The sequence below is a fragment of the Ambystoma mexicanum genome, chromosome 3p, assembly GCF_040938575.1.
Source record: "Ambystoma mexicanum isolate Mex_15411 chromosome 3p, UKY_AmexF1_1, whole genome shotgun sequence".
NCBI classification, from domain to species: domain Eukaryota; kingdom Metazoa; phylum Chordata; class Amphibia; order Caudata; family Ambystomatidae; genus Ambystoma; species Ambystoma mexicanum.
Genome location: NC_090925.1, coordinates 1,253,540,975 through 1,253,558,244, shown reverse-complemented (window position 1 = coordinate 1,253,558,244; position 17,270 = coordinate 1,253,540,975). Strand labels below are relative to the sequence as shown.

The window sequence follows — 17,270 nt, the reverse complement described above, 5'->3', positions numbered from 1 at the left end:
AATGAGCAACGTTGTGTACGCCCCTCTCATTGGTATAGATGTGATCAGAAGTGTAAAGGAACTGCTGTGTTTTGGGAAGGAGCATGTTTGGGATTGGATTTGTCCATAGTGATATGCCCTGTCGATGTATGTTTTCTGACTCGCTGCTTTGCGATCAAAGCCTTGTACCAACCTAGCTCAATTGGACTGTGTCTATGGAGTTTCCCTGTCAAATGCATATACAAAAAATTGCCACATATTAATTGTAAAATTGTTGTACCAATTGCAAGCTTTATTTTTCAAAAATTCACTTAGCGATAATATCCAAGTGTGAAGAGTTAGTTTGTTTGTACCAGATTTATACTCCCATAAGTGTTGAGAACCAACCCACAATCACTACCCATTCTTTGGGCCTCATTACGAGGTCGGCGGTAACCCACCGGTGCAGCCGGTGGGTTGCCGCCGACCTTGTAACACCATTTCCGCCGCCTGACATCCCGTTAACACCAGGCTATTACGGCCGGTGGCGGACCAGGCGGCAACGGTAAGTCCTCATTCGCGTGGCCACGGGAATGGGGATACGGAAGCTCCAGCACCTTTGCTAACAGTGCCGATGCTTCTGTGAAATCCATGCTCGCAGGGACCGGTACTCCCGGCAAGTCAGACCTGCCGGGAGAGCTGTTTTCTGCAGGCAATCTCGAAGTCTGGCAGGCCGGAAAAGTTGCTGGTACGTTGCTACCGGCACCCTTATTTCCAGACCGCCAGACTTGGAATGAGGCCCTACGTCTGTCAATGAATTCCATAACTAGAAACAGTACTTGTGTCTTGCTTCAACTAGGAAATGGCGGCAAAATCATCTACAAACTCACAAACTATCCAAAAAAGGACACCATGCCCCTCAATGCGTGACTCACATGGTGGACTTGTGGATGACAGCTAACACACATAAGGCTCAATACATCCAAAACAGAACTCATGATCATCTGGACTACAACATTGAATTCCGCACCAATTCCCTGGCTGGAAGTAATGAGACCTCGCCCACTCCCTACATCAATGGTGGGAACTCTAGGAGTCACAACGGACAACAAACTAACACTTGTATTGCATAAGACTGTTTATTCAAACTCTGAACACTACAAATTATTATTTGTATTATTATTATATTATTATTATTGTTGTACACCTAAATTCAGGAAGCAACAGAGTACTTTACAAGTCATTGAAGGATGTGAACAGTCCCGAAAGCAGAGCTACACAGAGGCAGGAAGCTCACATCTAGGGATTAGGGAGGAGCCATTCATTTAAAATGATGGACTTGAGCTCCATCCTGAAATGTATAAGCAAAGTGGTGAGTCTTGTGCTGAAAGGGAGGAGGTTCCTGAGTGTTGGTGCCTAGACAGAGAAGGCCTGCATTCTGCGTCTTTCTTTCCAGCAAATGCATGTTAAAGTCTGCATATGTCTGCTTCTGGAAGATAATAGGCCTCTGGAGATGCTGAGACATGCGCAGCTTAATTGGAAGGTGATACATGTTTGCAGCTTTAGCCAATGCAGTTTGATGAGGGTCAGGATGATGTGGTTCAATTTTGGAATCCTTGGATGAGTCGTGCTGCAGCATTTTTGACAGATCTCAGGGATGCCAGGGTGGTCACTGAAAGGCATTTCATGAAGGGCATTGCTGCCATCCAGGTAGGAAAAGACTAAGGCTTGGGCAAGAGATATGAAAATGGTTGCTTGGATTAAGGGCTTGTTTCTATGCAGGAGGGAAAGTTGGCAACAAGCCGTTTGTGTCTTCCTTGCTATGTACTAATTGAAGGAGAAGTGTCTGTTGATACAGCACCTAAGGGACTTGGCACAGGTGGTCAGCTGGGCTGTGAATCCCTCGATGTTCATAGTGGAGAGTCAGGGGTTCCATGTACAACTATCCCTGGAGTAATGTCTCCATTACAAAATATCGCAGTGATTTGGTCGTGCTAACGTCGTTCAATGTAAATAAAATATGAACCTTTTAACTAACTGTTGTACATCTTTAATTGTAATAACAAACTGTGTTTAGACATATAATGTGAAATTGGAATCAAGTGAGGGAGCTGCTTCTCAATTACTGTGCAATGTAAACACGGCGCAGGTCCCGAGTACAAAGGAACCTGTCAGAGTGCGAGCAGCCAAGTGTGAAAGAGAGCAGCTCTGGTGGAAAGACGTAAAAAAAAGGCGTTAAACACCAGTGAAGTCAAGTTTCCCTGTGTGGCCATTAACGTGTCCCACAGAACCCCACGGTTCATTCAGCAAGGATCACGTTGAAAAATATGTTAATTTCTCGTTATATGTCCACAGATTGTTTGTTTCAAACAAGTATTTAATTAGTACAGCAAACATAATGCTGTACGTTTCATTAACCTTTCTCTCCGTGTGGAAGTTGCTTAGTGCCCGGAAAGTTTAGAGCAACAAGGTAAAAAGACTTAAATGAACGTGTGTGAGTCACATTTCTTGCAGCAAAATGAATTGAATAAACGTGTGTGAGGAACATTTCTCGAAGCGAAATGAATTCCATAAACGTGTGTGAGGAACATTTTTCATGTGTGACAAAAAAATAAAAAACATGTTCATATGAAATGCAATGTGTGTCAGGTGTATTTATAACAGCGATATTTTCAGAGGAAATGCATTGTGTGTGTGGCGTATTTATAACGGCGATATTTTGTACAACAAATTATTTTGAAGGGATATTATTATTATTAGAGTGTTCAGTGCCCTTCTTGACCTTCACTCATAGTACAAGAGAGTTGACTGTCATAGGGCCTCATCACAAGTTGGGCGGTATGCCTTGCTAATTGCGGCGGGATACCGCCCAATGCAATCTGCATTACCGCAACTCGGCCTGGCACAATTTGTGCCGTATCCTGATTTGCAGGGGTGTGAGGGCGGTAAATTCCCATTCCCATTAATTGGGGGTACTATTACTGCCGGCTGTAATAGCGCCACCTGTAATTGTGCCGGAAACTGGTGGGAAATCGAGATTTTTACCTTCAGCAAAAAACTGGAGGTAAAACTCCCATTGTCCACCCAACTCCTGATTGGGCAGAGCGGTAAAGGCAGTGCTCATAGCATTGCCAATGCATTTTAATGCTCTGCCCCCACTGGTGATGAGGCCGATAGTCTTATCAGATATGCAATAAAAAACCCTCCATCTTCTCTTACAGAGCCACATGAAATGAGGCCAACAAATATGGCCGAAGGGCACAATACCGTAACACTCCATAATTGGGATGCTGCCCCTTTAAGGGCTGCACGCACACGGCGGAGTGACGTTGCACTCCACCGTGTGCAGTATAAATAAAGGGGGCGTTCCCGGCCGCAGAGAGCGACAGGTGAGGCCGAACCACACAGATGTGTCCTTGTGAGATCTGTAGCAGGAGGGGGCTCACGGGCATCAGTATGTGTGCAGGACGCACCACAACAGTGGCGACGAGGCGGGACTGCATCCCGGGCCAGGCGGTGACATTAACAGTGATTTTTGTTTATTTTGCAACATCCGCACCGTTAGATCATGCCGCAAGAAGGCCGCGGCGGTGTTTTCTTAAACATTTAAAGGCCATCCAAGGCCAATTTTTGGAACGCTTGGCAGCGGAGAGCTGCTAATACCACATGCTGTGGTTTTGGATGAAAACTTTGCTAATTTCTGTTGTTTTATACCTGGAAAGACCTGCTAAGCTAGTAGGACAGTCTCTGGGCTGACCTGGCTACATTTTTGGGACTCCCACCCACAGGGTGGAACAGAATTGGTGACAACTACCCCCTGGCAACATCATTGGTGCACCACAGGATCAAGCTGATGTAAAGGCTGAATCATTATCTGCCTGCCTGCAAGAAGAAGGAGCCTGCTGAGTCATCATCTGCCTGCCTGCAAGAAGGAGACTGAGTTGCGGCCTTTGGGGTTTCATGCAAAGGTGCCTGTGCGCTCAGGGCAATGGATGGCGGTGGACCAGCAGCACCTCAACAGCAACCAGATAGAGGTCAGCCTCAAGCACCTGTCCAACATCCAGTACAACCTCCTATGGCGCCTGTCCAACCTCCAGTACTATCTCCTGTAGCGGATGTTCAACCTCCAGTGCAGCCCCCTGCAATGGCTGCACCACAACTACCAGGTGCAAGACCCCCAGGTGCGTTACCACCAATGCCTGAGTTTGATCTCTCAGGGGTACCTTCGAGCCTGGGGCCACATTGGAAGATGTGGATGGACAGACTGGAGATGTATTTCCGTGCCACAATGGAGACTAATGATGACAGAAAGCTGCCACCTTGCTGTACTGCGCCGGTCGAGCTGTGCATGAGGTATTTTTGTCACTTCAGCCACGTGATGCTCTCCATGATTATTTCTTACCCCTTGCTGACGCGGACTATGAAAGATTCCTCATGGGAACAGCACGCCAAAAAGATGACGAGACACTTGGCACGTTCTATGGGAGGCTGAGAAGGCTGGCGGTGCCATGTGCATGGCTGGATCCAGAGAAAATGATCAGGAACCAGCTGATCCAGGGTTGCACGTCTGGCAAACTAAGAAGACAAGTCCTGAGGGAAACCGGCATTACCCTGCCACACATTCTGGAACTAGGGAGGTGCCAGGAGGTTTCCGACCTGCGAGCGTCCCGAATGGAAGCAGGGGTACGGCCCAGCAAGGCTGAAGAGATCTGTGCAGTGGGACACGGCAGGGGAGACAGATGCGGGGGAATGAGTCCGCGAGAGAGGGGGTCGGCTCCTGTCAACTCGTGCTCCAAGTGTGGATACGACATTCCCCACCCAGCAGAATGCCTGGCGATTGGGAAAACATGTGGCAGGTGTGGTGGTGCCGACCATTATGCTAGGATGTGCAGGGCCACTCGAACGTTGCTCAGCTTCACCAGGCAGAGGACAATCCGACCCTGGATGAGGAAGAGGAGGAAGAAGAAGAAAACGTGTTTTTCGTATCTAGGATAGGCGTGTCGAAGGCGAAGACAAGGAGGCAACCTCGATGTCTAGTGCTGGTGAATGAATCCTCAGTCCCTGTACTGGTAGACACGGGGGCTTCAGTGAACGTTACGGCTCATGAACACTATGACGCCATGGTATGCCCTCCTACCCTGACCAAGCCTAAGGCTCGCATTTTCACCTTTGGAAGAGCGGACCCAATCCAGCTAGACAGTGCGTTTTTTGCAGATGTTAAACATGGTGGGTCGGCCATAAGGGCCCGATTCTAAGTGACACCGGTCAGCAGTAACACCTTGCTAAGTTGTGCGGTGGCAGAGGCACTGGGCATCGTGAACACCATGACGCCATGGTATGCCCTCCTACTCTGACCTAGCCTAAGGCTCGCATTTTCACTTTTGGAGGAGTAGACCCGATCCAGCTAGACAGTGCATTTGTTGCAGACGTAAAACATGGTAGGTCGGGCATAAGGGCCCGATTCTATGTGACGACGGTCAGCAGCAACACCTTGCTAAACTGTGTGGCGGCAGAGGCACTGGGCATCGTTACGTTTGCGTACTCTGTGTACGTAGATGACATTCAAACCCTCCTGAGGAAACACACTGCTCTGTTTGAAGGAATTGGACAAATGGCTGGTGACCCGCTGAAACTACACATAGATGACACGGTTCAGCCCATTGCCCTCAAGCATCAATGGGTGCCATTTCACCTAAGAGATCTGGTGGATAAAGAACTCAACAACTTGGTCAAATTGGACTTAATAGAAAAGGTCGAGGGACCGACCCCCATGGGTGTCTCCAATTGTAGTGGCTCGGAAACTGAAACAACCGGACTCTGTTCGCATTTGCGTGGACATGCGCCTGCCCAACAAGGCTATTAAGAGGGAGCGGCACCTCACGCCCACAATTGATGACAACATCACTGAACTACAGGGTGCCCAGTTCTTTTCAAAGCTGGACCTCCGGGCAGGGTACCATCAGGTGGTACTACACTTGAGTCAAGGTACTTTTACCACTCACAGGGTTCTCTATAGATACAAGAGGCTGAGCTTTGGGGTGTCATCCGCAGCTGAACTATTTCAGAATATCATTTGTGGAGTGCTGGCAGATCTTGAGGGCGTCCTAAACATTAGTGATGACATCCTTGTATTTGCCAAATCGGAGTCGGACCACCTGGTGAAATTGGCTAAGACTTTTCAACCCCTGCGGTCTCTTGGCCTGACCCTGCACCAAGAAAAGTGTGAGTTCCTCTGCCCCACCATTGAGTTCTTTGGTTTTGTATTCAGGGCCGGTGGGGTGTCACCCGATCCACGCAAGGTGAAGGATATCATGGAGACCCGGGCCCCTGAAAACATCTCGGAGGTGAGGAGTTTCCTCGGAATGGTCACGTATTGTGGCCGTTTCATCTGTAACCTGGCAGCAAGATCAGAGCCCCTCAGGGCCCTCATGAAAAAAGACATTGCCTTGCAGTGGGTCCCTATCGAGCAGACGGCTTTTGAGGACATTAAGGGTGCCCTCACGGCAGAAGACATCATGGCCTTCTTCGACCCTGCACTGGAATTGGAAATTGTAGTCGACGCCAGCCCGTTTGGCCTGGGAGCAGTACTGACGCAGATAGATAGGTCGGTCCCATTGCGTATGCCAGCAAAGCGCTATCGGAGACGGAGCAACAATGCTCCCAGATCGAGCGGGAGGCCCTGGCTGTCCTGTGGGGCTTTCGACATTTTCGACTGTATGTTCTGGGACGACCAGTGACAGTGGTCACGGACCACAAACCTCTGCTGCCTATCCTAGCGGGGTCTTCGTCCAAACCACCTGCCCGAATTGAACAGTGGATGCTGGTTGCTGTTAGAGCATGGTGTGTCACTAGTGTACCCGCTTGGAAGTAACAACGCAGCAGTCTATCTGTCGAGACACCCGCAAGAGGGTACTGTTGGGGTGCCATCAACATGCGCGGAGAAGGCGGACGAACATGTATAACTCGTGGTGGAGATGGCGAAACCCAACTCTGTGCCTATACAGGAACTTGAACAGGCATCGGGGGAGGATGACTGCTTCCGAATACTCAAGTCAGCCTTCCAGCAGGACTCGTGGCGGATGGTAATTGACTCCTTGGCGACCAGAACACAGGAGGCCAAGTCCACCCTGGAACAGCTGTGGAGAGTAAGAGGGGAGTTGACATTCTCTGACAACGGACTCATGCTAAGAGGGGACCGCATAGTCATACGTCAGTGTCGGACACAGCAAATGATCGTGCTGGCACACCAAGGTCATCAAGGTGCGGCAAAGACAAAATCACGCCTACACCAGAAGGTCTGGTTTCCTGACCTGGAACGAAGAGTGGAGGAATTTATGGCGTCATGTGTATAGTGCCAAGCAGCGTCCCCTGCCCAGAGAGAGCCAGAAATTGAGACCATGCCGAGAGGGACCAAACCGTGGGAAGTGGTCCATGCTGACTTCGGCTCCACATCGAGGGGCACCCACTTCCTGGTGGTGGTAGACGAATGGTCCCGCTACCCAGAGGTGGGGTTCATTGAGTCGGTGGCTTTCGACAAGGTGGCGGTGGCTATTGAAAAGATATTTGCCACCCAAGGACTGCCCACTGTGCTCTTCTCCGACAACAGCCCACCGTTCCAGGGGGATAGTTTTGTGGGACTGATGGAGGAGTACGGCGTACATCACTGCAAGGTAACCCTGCTGTGGCCCGGGCCAATAGGGAGGCTGATAGGATGATGCAGGCGCTCAATACGGTCTTTCGCATCGCCCAAGGGGAAGGCAAGTGCCTGGAAAGGGCACTGTACAAATTCCTGAGAGGCTACCGCAATACTCCCCATAGTTCCACAGGGGGTGGCCCTGGCAGAGGCAATATTTCAACTGTGTCCACGAGACTTGCTGCCAAAGCTCGGTGAGCGGGAGCCCACCATGATCAACAACAAAGAAGTGGAGCGGGAACGCCGTGAAAGGACGGCACCGAGAACATACGGAGAGGACTGAGGCCGCAGAGGTTGGTGCCCGGGGACAAGGTACTGGGAACCGGCACCCCCAAGGGAAGCTTTCGCTGACTTATGAGCCGGCACCGTTGGATGTGGTGGCGGTAAAAGGGTCAATGGTGACCACCTCAGACAGACACACCTCAGTAACAAGTAACACAAGCTTCTTCAAGCGCCTGGGAGAACCAAGGACTGAGCCAAGGACTGAATCGGCACCCAGCGGGCCGGCAGTTGAAGTTCCGGATGAAGGTGGTGGTTCCACATGTCTCCCCGGCTCGGGAGCCGGCGGGAGAAGGGACTCCGAGCAGAGATGTTGGCAGGAGGTACCCCCAGAGGACTGGGCGAGGGAAATCTGCACGTCTCACTGACTTTGTGTTGGAGTAAGACTGTGAGTGGGAGCCCTGAATATCCCGGGGACCCGGGTGGCTGCTGTTAAAGGGGCTCCTGGGTTTGTGTGCAGTGAATGTAGCTGTTAGAAATGTTAAGCATCCTTTGCTCATTGTTTTGTTTTGTTATGAAAAAGGAGGAGGGTGATGCTGCCCCTTTAAGGGCTGCACGCATGTGGCGGCGTGATGTACTCCGCCGCGTGCAGTATAAATAAAGTGGGCGTTCCCGGCCACGCAGAGCGATCGGGAAGCCCGAACCACACAGACGTGTCCTTGTGAGATCTGTAACGGGAGGGGGCTCACGGGCATCATGGCGCACCTTATGATTACTATTCATGGAAATCCTTCATAACTGAGTAATCAAAGGCAAAATAAGTAAAACATTTACCTTACTGTAAAATCCACAGTAGGCGGTTTCACCACTCATTACTGTACATAATGCACACACTGCCCAAAAGTGTCATACTGCTGCATTCATGAGGTATATGACAGCACCATGGAGGCACCTCTTCTCGGCACCAGGTTGCCTTAGTAAAACCAGGAATACCACCCCAAATTATACACTGAAAACAAAATCGCTAAAGTGAAATTCCGTTAATGAGTTTCCAAGGCAATGATTTTACATCTCTAAATATTAAATAGTTTTCACATTATACATTAATGTGGTGCTGAATACTAAAGCAACAACAAAACAGCACTAGTTCATTCTTTAAAAAAATGCAGACTGTTTCCTGATGAAGCTCATACGACTCATTATAAGTTCAGTGGTGTAGCAAACAAATGGAGGTAATTCTGTGACTGCTACTTTTTTGCAGTAGGTAAGGAAACAACAAAGCAAGGGACGGCGGTAAAAGAGAAGTACATCTATTATTTAGACTCACCTTCTTCACTTTCAAAAGCACTGCAGAGGCAGCTGGCCTCCTGGCCTATCCTCTCCTCCAGGGACTTCTTCCCAAGACCAAAATTCCTCAGAGTGGAGAGTGAGAACCGCCTCATGTCTTTCCATGCTTGGCCGTACTTTGCAAGTATTATACCTATGAGAGTTGAAATGAGACCAGGTAAGATCACCAGACGTCACTGCAGAGCAACTAGAGGACAGCCAGGAGACAGGCAGCAGGTTTTACAAGGTCACAGATTACAACTGAAGAAAACTTTCATTAATGTCAAGGATTACATTCACAGATGAGTCAATATCCAAAAGTAGATGGGTTCACAAATGGGGAATTTAACATTTGTCCACTTCTAGAGAATATTGCATGCTCCTTTGCAGGATTGCCAACACATACACAGGTTATAAATGGCCTGTGAACTGCAGGAGTGCATTTTTAAGAAGACATTGGACCCTGCGTGCGACAAGATCAGTCCCCTGGCAGTCTTTAAAAGCTGCCCCCGAACTTTGCCGCACGAGTCAAGAGCCTGAAAATGCGCACTGTTAACTCACACTAGTTTAGGGATGTTAAATTAAGGGGCTTTTATGATGCACCAACTGATCACCAAAGCCGTCTCAGAGCACCTACCTTGCCCAGAGAAATTGTGTTTATTGTGCCCTCTGCACTGGTATCCAGACCGTATTGTGTGGAAGGAAAAGGAAGAACAGGGTAAGATAGAAGGATGGGATAGAAGGTAAAGAATGATGACCATTAAGTGGGGAATGCAGCGAGGAGTGGAGAATATTTATAATCGGGTGAATGCTATGGGTGGATCCTGTGTCAGTTAGGAAGAAGGTATAATAGTAATACTTTGGTTTAGTTCAAACACAATCATCTATGCAAGCCGTTTTCAGGGGATATTTATGTAATGTTATTCCAGCGTTTGGTTGTGTGATGGTCTCAAGAAGTGATTGAACTGCTTAGTTGGACTTGTAGAGGTAATGATAATTACAGGATAACGAAGAAAACAAAAACATGGTGTTCAATTTATGGACACTCCCGTCCCCTGCATACATTAATGCTGATAATACAGGTAACAAAAAAGTTATCAACTGAACATTTGTGTATATATTAATAATCCTAATTTGGAGCAGAAAAACATTAAATACAATTGTTTTGTTGAAGCTTCTTTATTATTCAACACGTTTCAGGGACACTCTTGCCGTCTTCAGGAGCACAACTGTAAACATGAACAAATAGATCAGTTACAACTAACATTAGGATGTTTTGTATACTCTTCAATATATAATTAACTTCAAGAAATCAAAAACTCAATAAATCAAACGCTCGATCACCCTAGAACCAAATAATGGCTGAAATAGCCTGCCACATAGTGATAATGGTCCCAGTCTCAATTGCACAGAAATCTATAGAAATACCTCCACCACCACCAATAGTGTTTTAGTGTGCCTCAAACAACCGAGCATCTCCACTTATAGTGAAACCGGTCAAAATGTCCATATTGTTACAAAATCAACTCGCAAAAAATAACCACACACCTGTGCATAACAAAGATCCTAGAAGCAACCAAAAATACCTTTATGTGGAGACAAAATAAATTCCAATTCATAACAGTGTGTGAACATATTTTGCAGAAATCTACAAGTTTTGGGTTGCCAAAAAGTCAAATGAATATAGAGCCTAGTTAGCAGCCAACTTTATCCACCACCAATAATGGACCAACCATAACAATGTCCTAGCTGGCCCCTACAATGTCACATTAAACATACCCTAAATGCCTCCCCAGAAGCACATGCAAGCACTTCCATTCAGCCCACTACCTTCACACTGCCTACAGACTTCAACAAGTTAAGATAGTAGTACGGCACGTCCGCCTCGCTGTGTTTATTACTTGTATTAACAATGCAGAGGTGGTAATCAGGATCAGAAGTAGTCTGAAAACCCAATCCGAGAAGCCAAATATATATAAAAATCATGACGAATACTTAAGTATGTGTATTTATGTCCTCAATACTTCAGTCTATTGCCGCTGTACAAACGCTTACTGTAACTATTCCATGGAGTTCACCTATGGCTGTGTCGTCTCATTACAGAGCCTCTTTCGCACGGTTCTATACATAATATCCGCATTCGACAAGTGACACGCCACGCATCTGGTCAGCTGTCCCTCAGTACTTGACAGATCAAACCCAAGATGTTTGTATCTAACCAAGGCAGACCCTAACGATCCTAGTCAGAAATAATATGTCCAAATCAGAATGCCCCTTAGTTACATCTTCCATGCATAATCCATTTAAATGTTTCCGGGAACCAGAATATTATACAGTGCAAAGTGCGAAAAGGAAAAAATAAATAAAAATGCTGGTGATGGTCAGGACCAAAAATCACCAAGTGTTCATTTCTAAACAAAAAAATGTGCATGAACAGATCTCATATACAATTTAATTTGCACATTAATGGGTACATATCTGTAGAAGTTCTTTACATGTACCCTTTCATAGATATTATCATAGCACCATCCATACAAAATCATCTTCCTGAGGTACAATCTAGATAGTGAAACACAAACAGTGGGTTTATGTTCTATTCTAGAAGGGAACAGCAATACTTCAACAGAGTAATACAATATTTCACCAATGTTCCAATGAGCATGGTCCCCTAAATTCTATCTATAATGTAATTCATTCCAAATTCATGGGACAGGCATACAAAGAGTATTGAGACCCGATATTCATGTTGTCATACCACGCATGAACTATCTATTCACATGATAATAACCACTCATCTGACTGAGTAAATTCTTGTGGTTGCAACATATCATACAATCGGCATATAGTTCACAAATAGCCCAAATTCCCTGAAATGTATGTAATATCGTCTATCAGCACAGTTACCCCAATAATACAAATATTTGCACCTGTATCCATGGTCTATATAATTTTCAAATGAAACACTGTAGGCTGAACTCTTCATTCATACCTTTGGGATGTAACATGTCTAACAGGTATACCCAGTACATTTGACGCGGTGTAAGGCGTGTAGTAAAATCTCCTCCTCTACTCAATGGTTTGACAACCTCCAGAATCAGCAACTTAACTTGCGAAACAGTGTGTCGTTTTTCAGAGAAATGTCGTGCAATCAGTGATCTAATATTATGGGTCCAGATGTTTGATTTGTGCTCGATCCACCTTTCACAAGCTGGTCTCGATGTCTGGCCCACATACATTAGGCTGCATGGACATTTAATACAATCGATGACACCGGATGTTGTACATATAGCATAATCACATAGAGCAATTTGTTTTGCCTGTGTATGGATGTGAAGTAGTCTGGCCTTTTATGACATTGTTACAATTACTACAAGGAAAAGTCCCTTTCTTGCATGTACTAAGAACCATTTATCTCTTTTTTCAGATCGTACTAACTGTCCATCAAATTACTCCAATGTTTGTACGCCGTCATGCGTGGCTTTGTAGCCGGTAGGTTAGCTCAGCGGGTTGAGCGCTCGCTGCTGCGATCTGTGCTTGATCTACAGGTCGCAGGTTCGAACAACGGCAAGGCCAGCTCAGCCTTTCATCCTTCCGAGGTCGATAAATGAGTAACAATTTCAGTGGGTGATATTGTATGTAAATATGTAATCTGTAAAGCGCTTTGGATTAAGGCGCTATATAAATAAAAGTTAATTATTATCATTATTTGGAAATAAATTTAGCAGGTAAGGGTCATGGTGCAAGATTTTCCAATTCTCCTTAAGAATGCAGGCAATTTGGAAACTCTGTCTAGATTATTTAGATTTATAGAGAAGGGGGATGTGTGTGTCCTTATGACTAGGTCTTAATAAGTCCTTCCTCTTGGCTAGATCTGCTCTTCATACAGCTTCCTTAAAACCTCTTCTGAGTAACCTCTACTGGTAAACCTACTCTAATGGTCAATGCATTCCGCATTGAAGACCTCTGGGTCTATAATAATTCTCTTGAGTCTCAGAAGTTGGCTTTATGGGAAAATCTGGGTTGTAGTTCTTGTGTGGAAAATCGCAAAATGCAAAATGCAACATGTTATTGACATTGGTAGGTTTGTGATATACTGATGTTACTAGTTTGCCCTCCACAATCCCCAGTTGTACATCTAGGAAGTGTAGGAAAGGCGAACCAATATCCAGAGTAAACTTAATGCGTGGATGTGTGGAGTTCAAGTAATCAAGGAATTCCCCCAATTCCTGTGCACTACCAGTCAAAATACCCAAAATATAGTTGATGTATCTTTTCCACATCGCTATCTTCCCAGACCATTGTGGCCTACTCAAAAAAATACATGAAAATATGTAATGCTAGTGCAAACCACATTAACATGGCATCGATGTGCAGCCATTTTGAACACTCATCTACCATTGTAGTAATAAAGTCTGTGCTTCCGCGGGCCTCACAGAATGAACAAGTAGCAGGGAAAACAGAGAAAGGCCACATAGATATTTTGCAAGCGGATTGACTACAGAGAATAGTTATTGTATTGTCCAGTGAAGGACGAACACAGAAGAGGAGTTGGAGTGCGCTGCAGCTGCACGATAATGGGTCTTGGAATGCATGCAAGTAGAGGAGCGCTGGATCTTTCCACTTTCAAATGAGTTTTTCCACCCTTTGTCTCTTTGACTTTTGGTCTGCCTTTCGGCCGAGGGCAGAACATGACTTCGAAGGGAGGGGGGATGACACATAAATGAGAGGGCATCACAGAAAGGTTGTTGTTGGATGTTGAATCCCAGGGATTGCAGTCTCGCTGATGGGGAGGACGCTCCGCTTCATTCCCCGCAGACCATAGCTATCTCTTTGCCTACCTGCTGAGGGACTAAGCAGTGTTGTCTGGTGGCCAAGATGAAGTTTTCCTCTCTGTATGGATCGCAGCGATGACATTTACACTCTAATCTATCTATCTGTGAATATATGTTGATATGTATTAGTGTTCTATTTGTTTATTATTAGTTATTCAACATTAATAAACGGCCTATAATAAGCCATTTTTTATAACCTTATATACTGTGTGTGTCTCTACTGCTAGTACGCGTCCAATCGTTTCTTATTGTGAGAAGGGGCTGGAGAGACGTAAATGTTTGTGTTCTTCCCTTATAGCCAAATAGACGCAATACAAAATATTACCATATGCAGGGGCCATCGCGGAACCCGTAGATGTTGCAGATGCCTGAGCATAAAAGGTGCCAGCGTATCGGGAGTAGTTGTTAAATAAGAGCCTATGAGTTCAATTATGAATTGTTTATTTGCCCTCACCAACTATGATTGTAGAAAAATCCATTCTACTGCTTTGATGCCCTCGTTATGGGGAATGGACGTGTACAAACTACTCACTACCATTGAAAAGAGAGTGCACTCCTGATTCAGTTCCTGTATATCATATGACAGTTCAGGAAATGTGCAGTGTCCCTTAGATAAGTTGGTATTGTTTAAACTAAAGGCTGTAAGATTTTATCCACATAAATGGCTAAAGGGTCAAATATACTTTCGGTCCCTGCCGCAATGGGTCTAAAAGATGGCAATGTTTGATTTTTGTGGATCTTAGGAAGACCGTAAAAAACTGGAGTGATGGGAAACCGTTTAATCAAAAACACTGTGGTCTTTTCACTGGTCCATTCATTACTCAAGGCTCTTTGTACATCTGTCTGAATCATAGATGCAATCTCATTGATTGGATCCTTATCCAATTTTATATATGTGGATTCATCTTCCAATAGTATTAAACAACTTTCATGATCGAAGGCGGGTTCCATGACAATGATCACTCTGCCTTTATCAGCTGGTTGCAGAGTCAGATTTTCATCTTTAGCCAACTTTTCTACCTGCATCAGTTGTGTATATTTTATATTACATGGCGAACTTTTCTGGAAGTTAATTTCTTCAAAATGTGCCACTTCTTGTTTCTCAAACATGTTGAGCGTGGGATTCTGAATGGGTGGGTGTAAAGAGGGCCTGGGATCAACAGTAGATATACACGACAACAGATGTAAGTTTCAAAAACCTTTATTTAGAAAATCAGCAGGGTTGGAGTAATTCTAATCCTAACTCTAACATGGGAGTAGTCTCGACCATGAAACAAAAGAAAAACAGTCCTCATCAGTCTAAGTCAAATTATAAAGGCCTATACTAAAGAAACATAACCTAGTCCTCTTTCTCTAACAACAAATGTGTACAGGGGAAATAAAGAAATAAAGAATGTTATCAAAAGAAGTGTCAGAATGGCTTGTATAGCAGTTCCCTTCCCCATGTTTACTAGCGCAAGGGTTTAGAGAGTTCAGATGGATAGGTCACAGGGACAGTTTCATCAGGTTTAGCACACTCTGGCTTACTGAGACACCTTCGCATTTCAACAACTCCTTTTAGCTCTCCTAGTCTCGTTTTTCATGTACAGTTCACTTCTGAAACAACCATAGGACCACCGTCCTATACAGGCCTTCCTCGGCCAGACTCAAACCTGTTTCAATGCTCCCTTTTCTTTCACCACAGCAAAATGTTCCATTTCTGAAACATTCTGAGGACCACCGTCATACACAGGCCTTCCTCTGCCGCACTGAAACCTGTTTCAATGTTCCCTTTTTCCTTTAACCACAGCACAATGTTCCAATATGCACTTTTCGTTCACCAAAGGTTCCTTGCAGGCTTCCCTCTGCCGGGCTTGAGACTGCCTTTTCCTTTCACCTTGGGGTTCCCTTCCCCAAGCCTTAATTCTCTTGTTTTAACCTCTTGTTCTTTGCATTATTATTGTCGAAGACTTTCAAAACGACAAGCATTTGACTTAGACCTTTGCATGACCACTCTGACATCCCATTAGGACAGTTTTCTCAATCTTAGTGGATCACCTGGTCAACTACTGAATCTGGGCTGATATAAAATTCCAGGAGGGCTTTCACAATATAGAGTTGAGCCAGCTAAGACCCATTTTACCACATGGGATTCTCCAACCCTATCGAGAGGGGGAAGACCCGGGAAATTTCTTTTTAAACTTTGAGAGACTTGCATAACAGTTTCACTGGAGTGAAGAGATAAAGGGCCTCATTCCAAGGTAAGCGGTAACCCGCCGGTGCCACCAGTTGATTTTCCACCGATACATAAACACTGAATCCGCGGTGGAGCGGGAAGTGAGGCGGCAGATTGGGTAACTCCCCATTCCCGTGGAGTCCCATAGGACTCCATGGGAGTGGGGAGATGGAAGCACTGGCACCGTTGCCAACGGTGCCGGTGCTTCCGTGACAACTCTGCCTACTGGGGGTGATGCACCCGCCAGGGTCAGACCTCCTGGGCGCTACAGCCCTTGCAGGCAGACTCCTAGTGTGGCGGTCCTGAAACAGAGGTGCTGGTAAGATTACCGGCACCCTTGTTTCCAGACTGCCACACTCGTAATGAGACCCAAAGACGCGTTATCCTGCACCCCTGTTAACGGGTGAACTCCAGGTGTCCTATCATACCCTTAATCCTCTAGGAACTACCTCCATTAATGACATAAAACAGGGCCTATTACACCGAGGACAAACTGAAAGTTTCTACCGTTATTAATTCAGGGATATTAAACTAAACCCAGATGAAACCCCCCCCTTACAGCAAGGGGCGGGATACAAAACATCCTGTCACAGTGGTTAAGTAAGAAGTCTCTGGCATAGGTATTGGAGGCTCTAACACTAGAACAATTCATTAATGGCCTACACCCTTCATTCCAACGGGCAGTGCTATAACTTAGAAAGCCCACTTTAAATAGTGCTAGTGAGACCACCCAAGCCCATGCAGAAGCCGCAAAACAACTTATAACACTACATAAGGGGGAAGAGGGACGGAAATAAATAAGGCTGATCCCCAGGAGCTTTGCGATAAAATAATTAAAATCATCTCCCAGGGAAACAGCTCCCGAAAAACATAACAAGATCTTTAAAGTAGAGAGCAAAGAGACAGAAAAGCAAGAAGGAAGACAATCTGTCCCCCGTCAGGAGAAAGGAATGGACAAAAGGGAGGAGGAAAGGTCTCTTATAGGATCCTACATTGCATGGTTCTCATGGGGGAAAAAGGACATGGG

The 17,270-nt window shown here is 45.8% G+C and overlaps 1 protein-coding gene across 1 annotated transcript in view; it reads right to left on the bottom strand.

Annotated features, from left to right (window-relative positions):
• Nucleotides 1-17,270, bottom strand: part of LOC138581419 (cytochrome P450 2D17-like) — a 670,196-nt gene that overhangs the window by 449,391 nt on the left and 203,535 nt on the right. Inside the window, exon 3 of the mRNA XM_069652733.1 lies at nucleotides 9,198-9,350. Coding sequence (XP_069508834.1) covers nucleotides 9,198-9,350 — 153 coding nt within the window. The remainder of the gene's footprint in view (nucleotides 1-9,197; nucleotides 9,351-17,270) is intronic.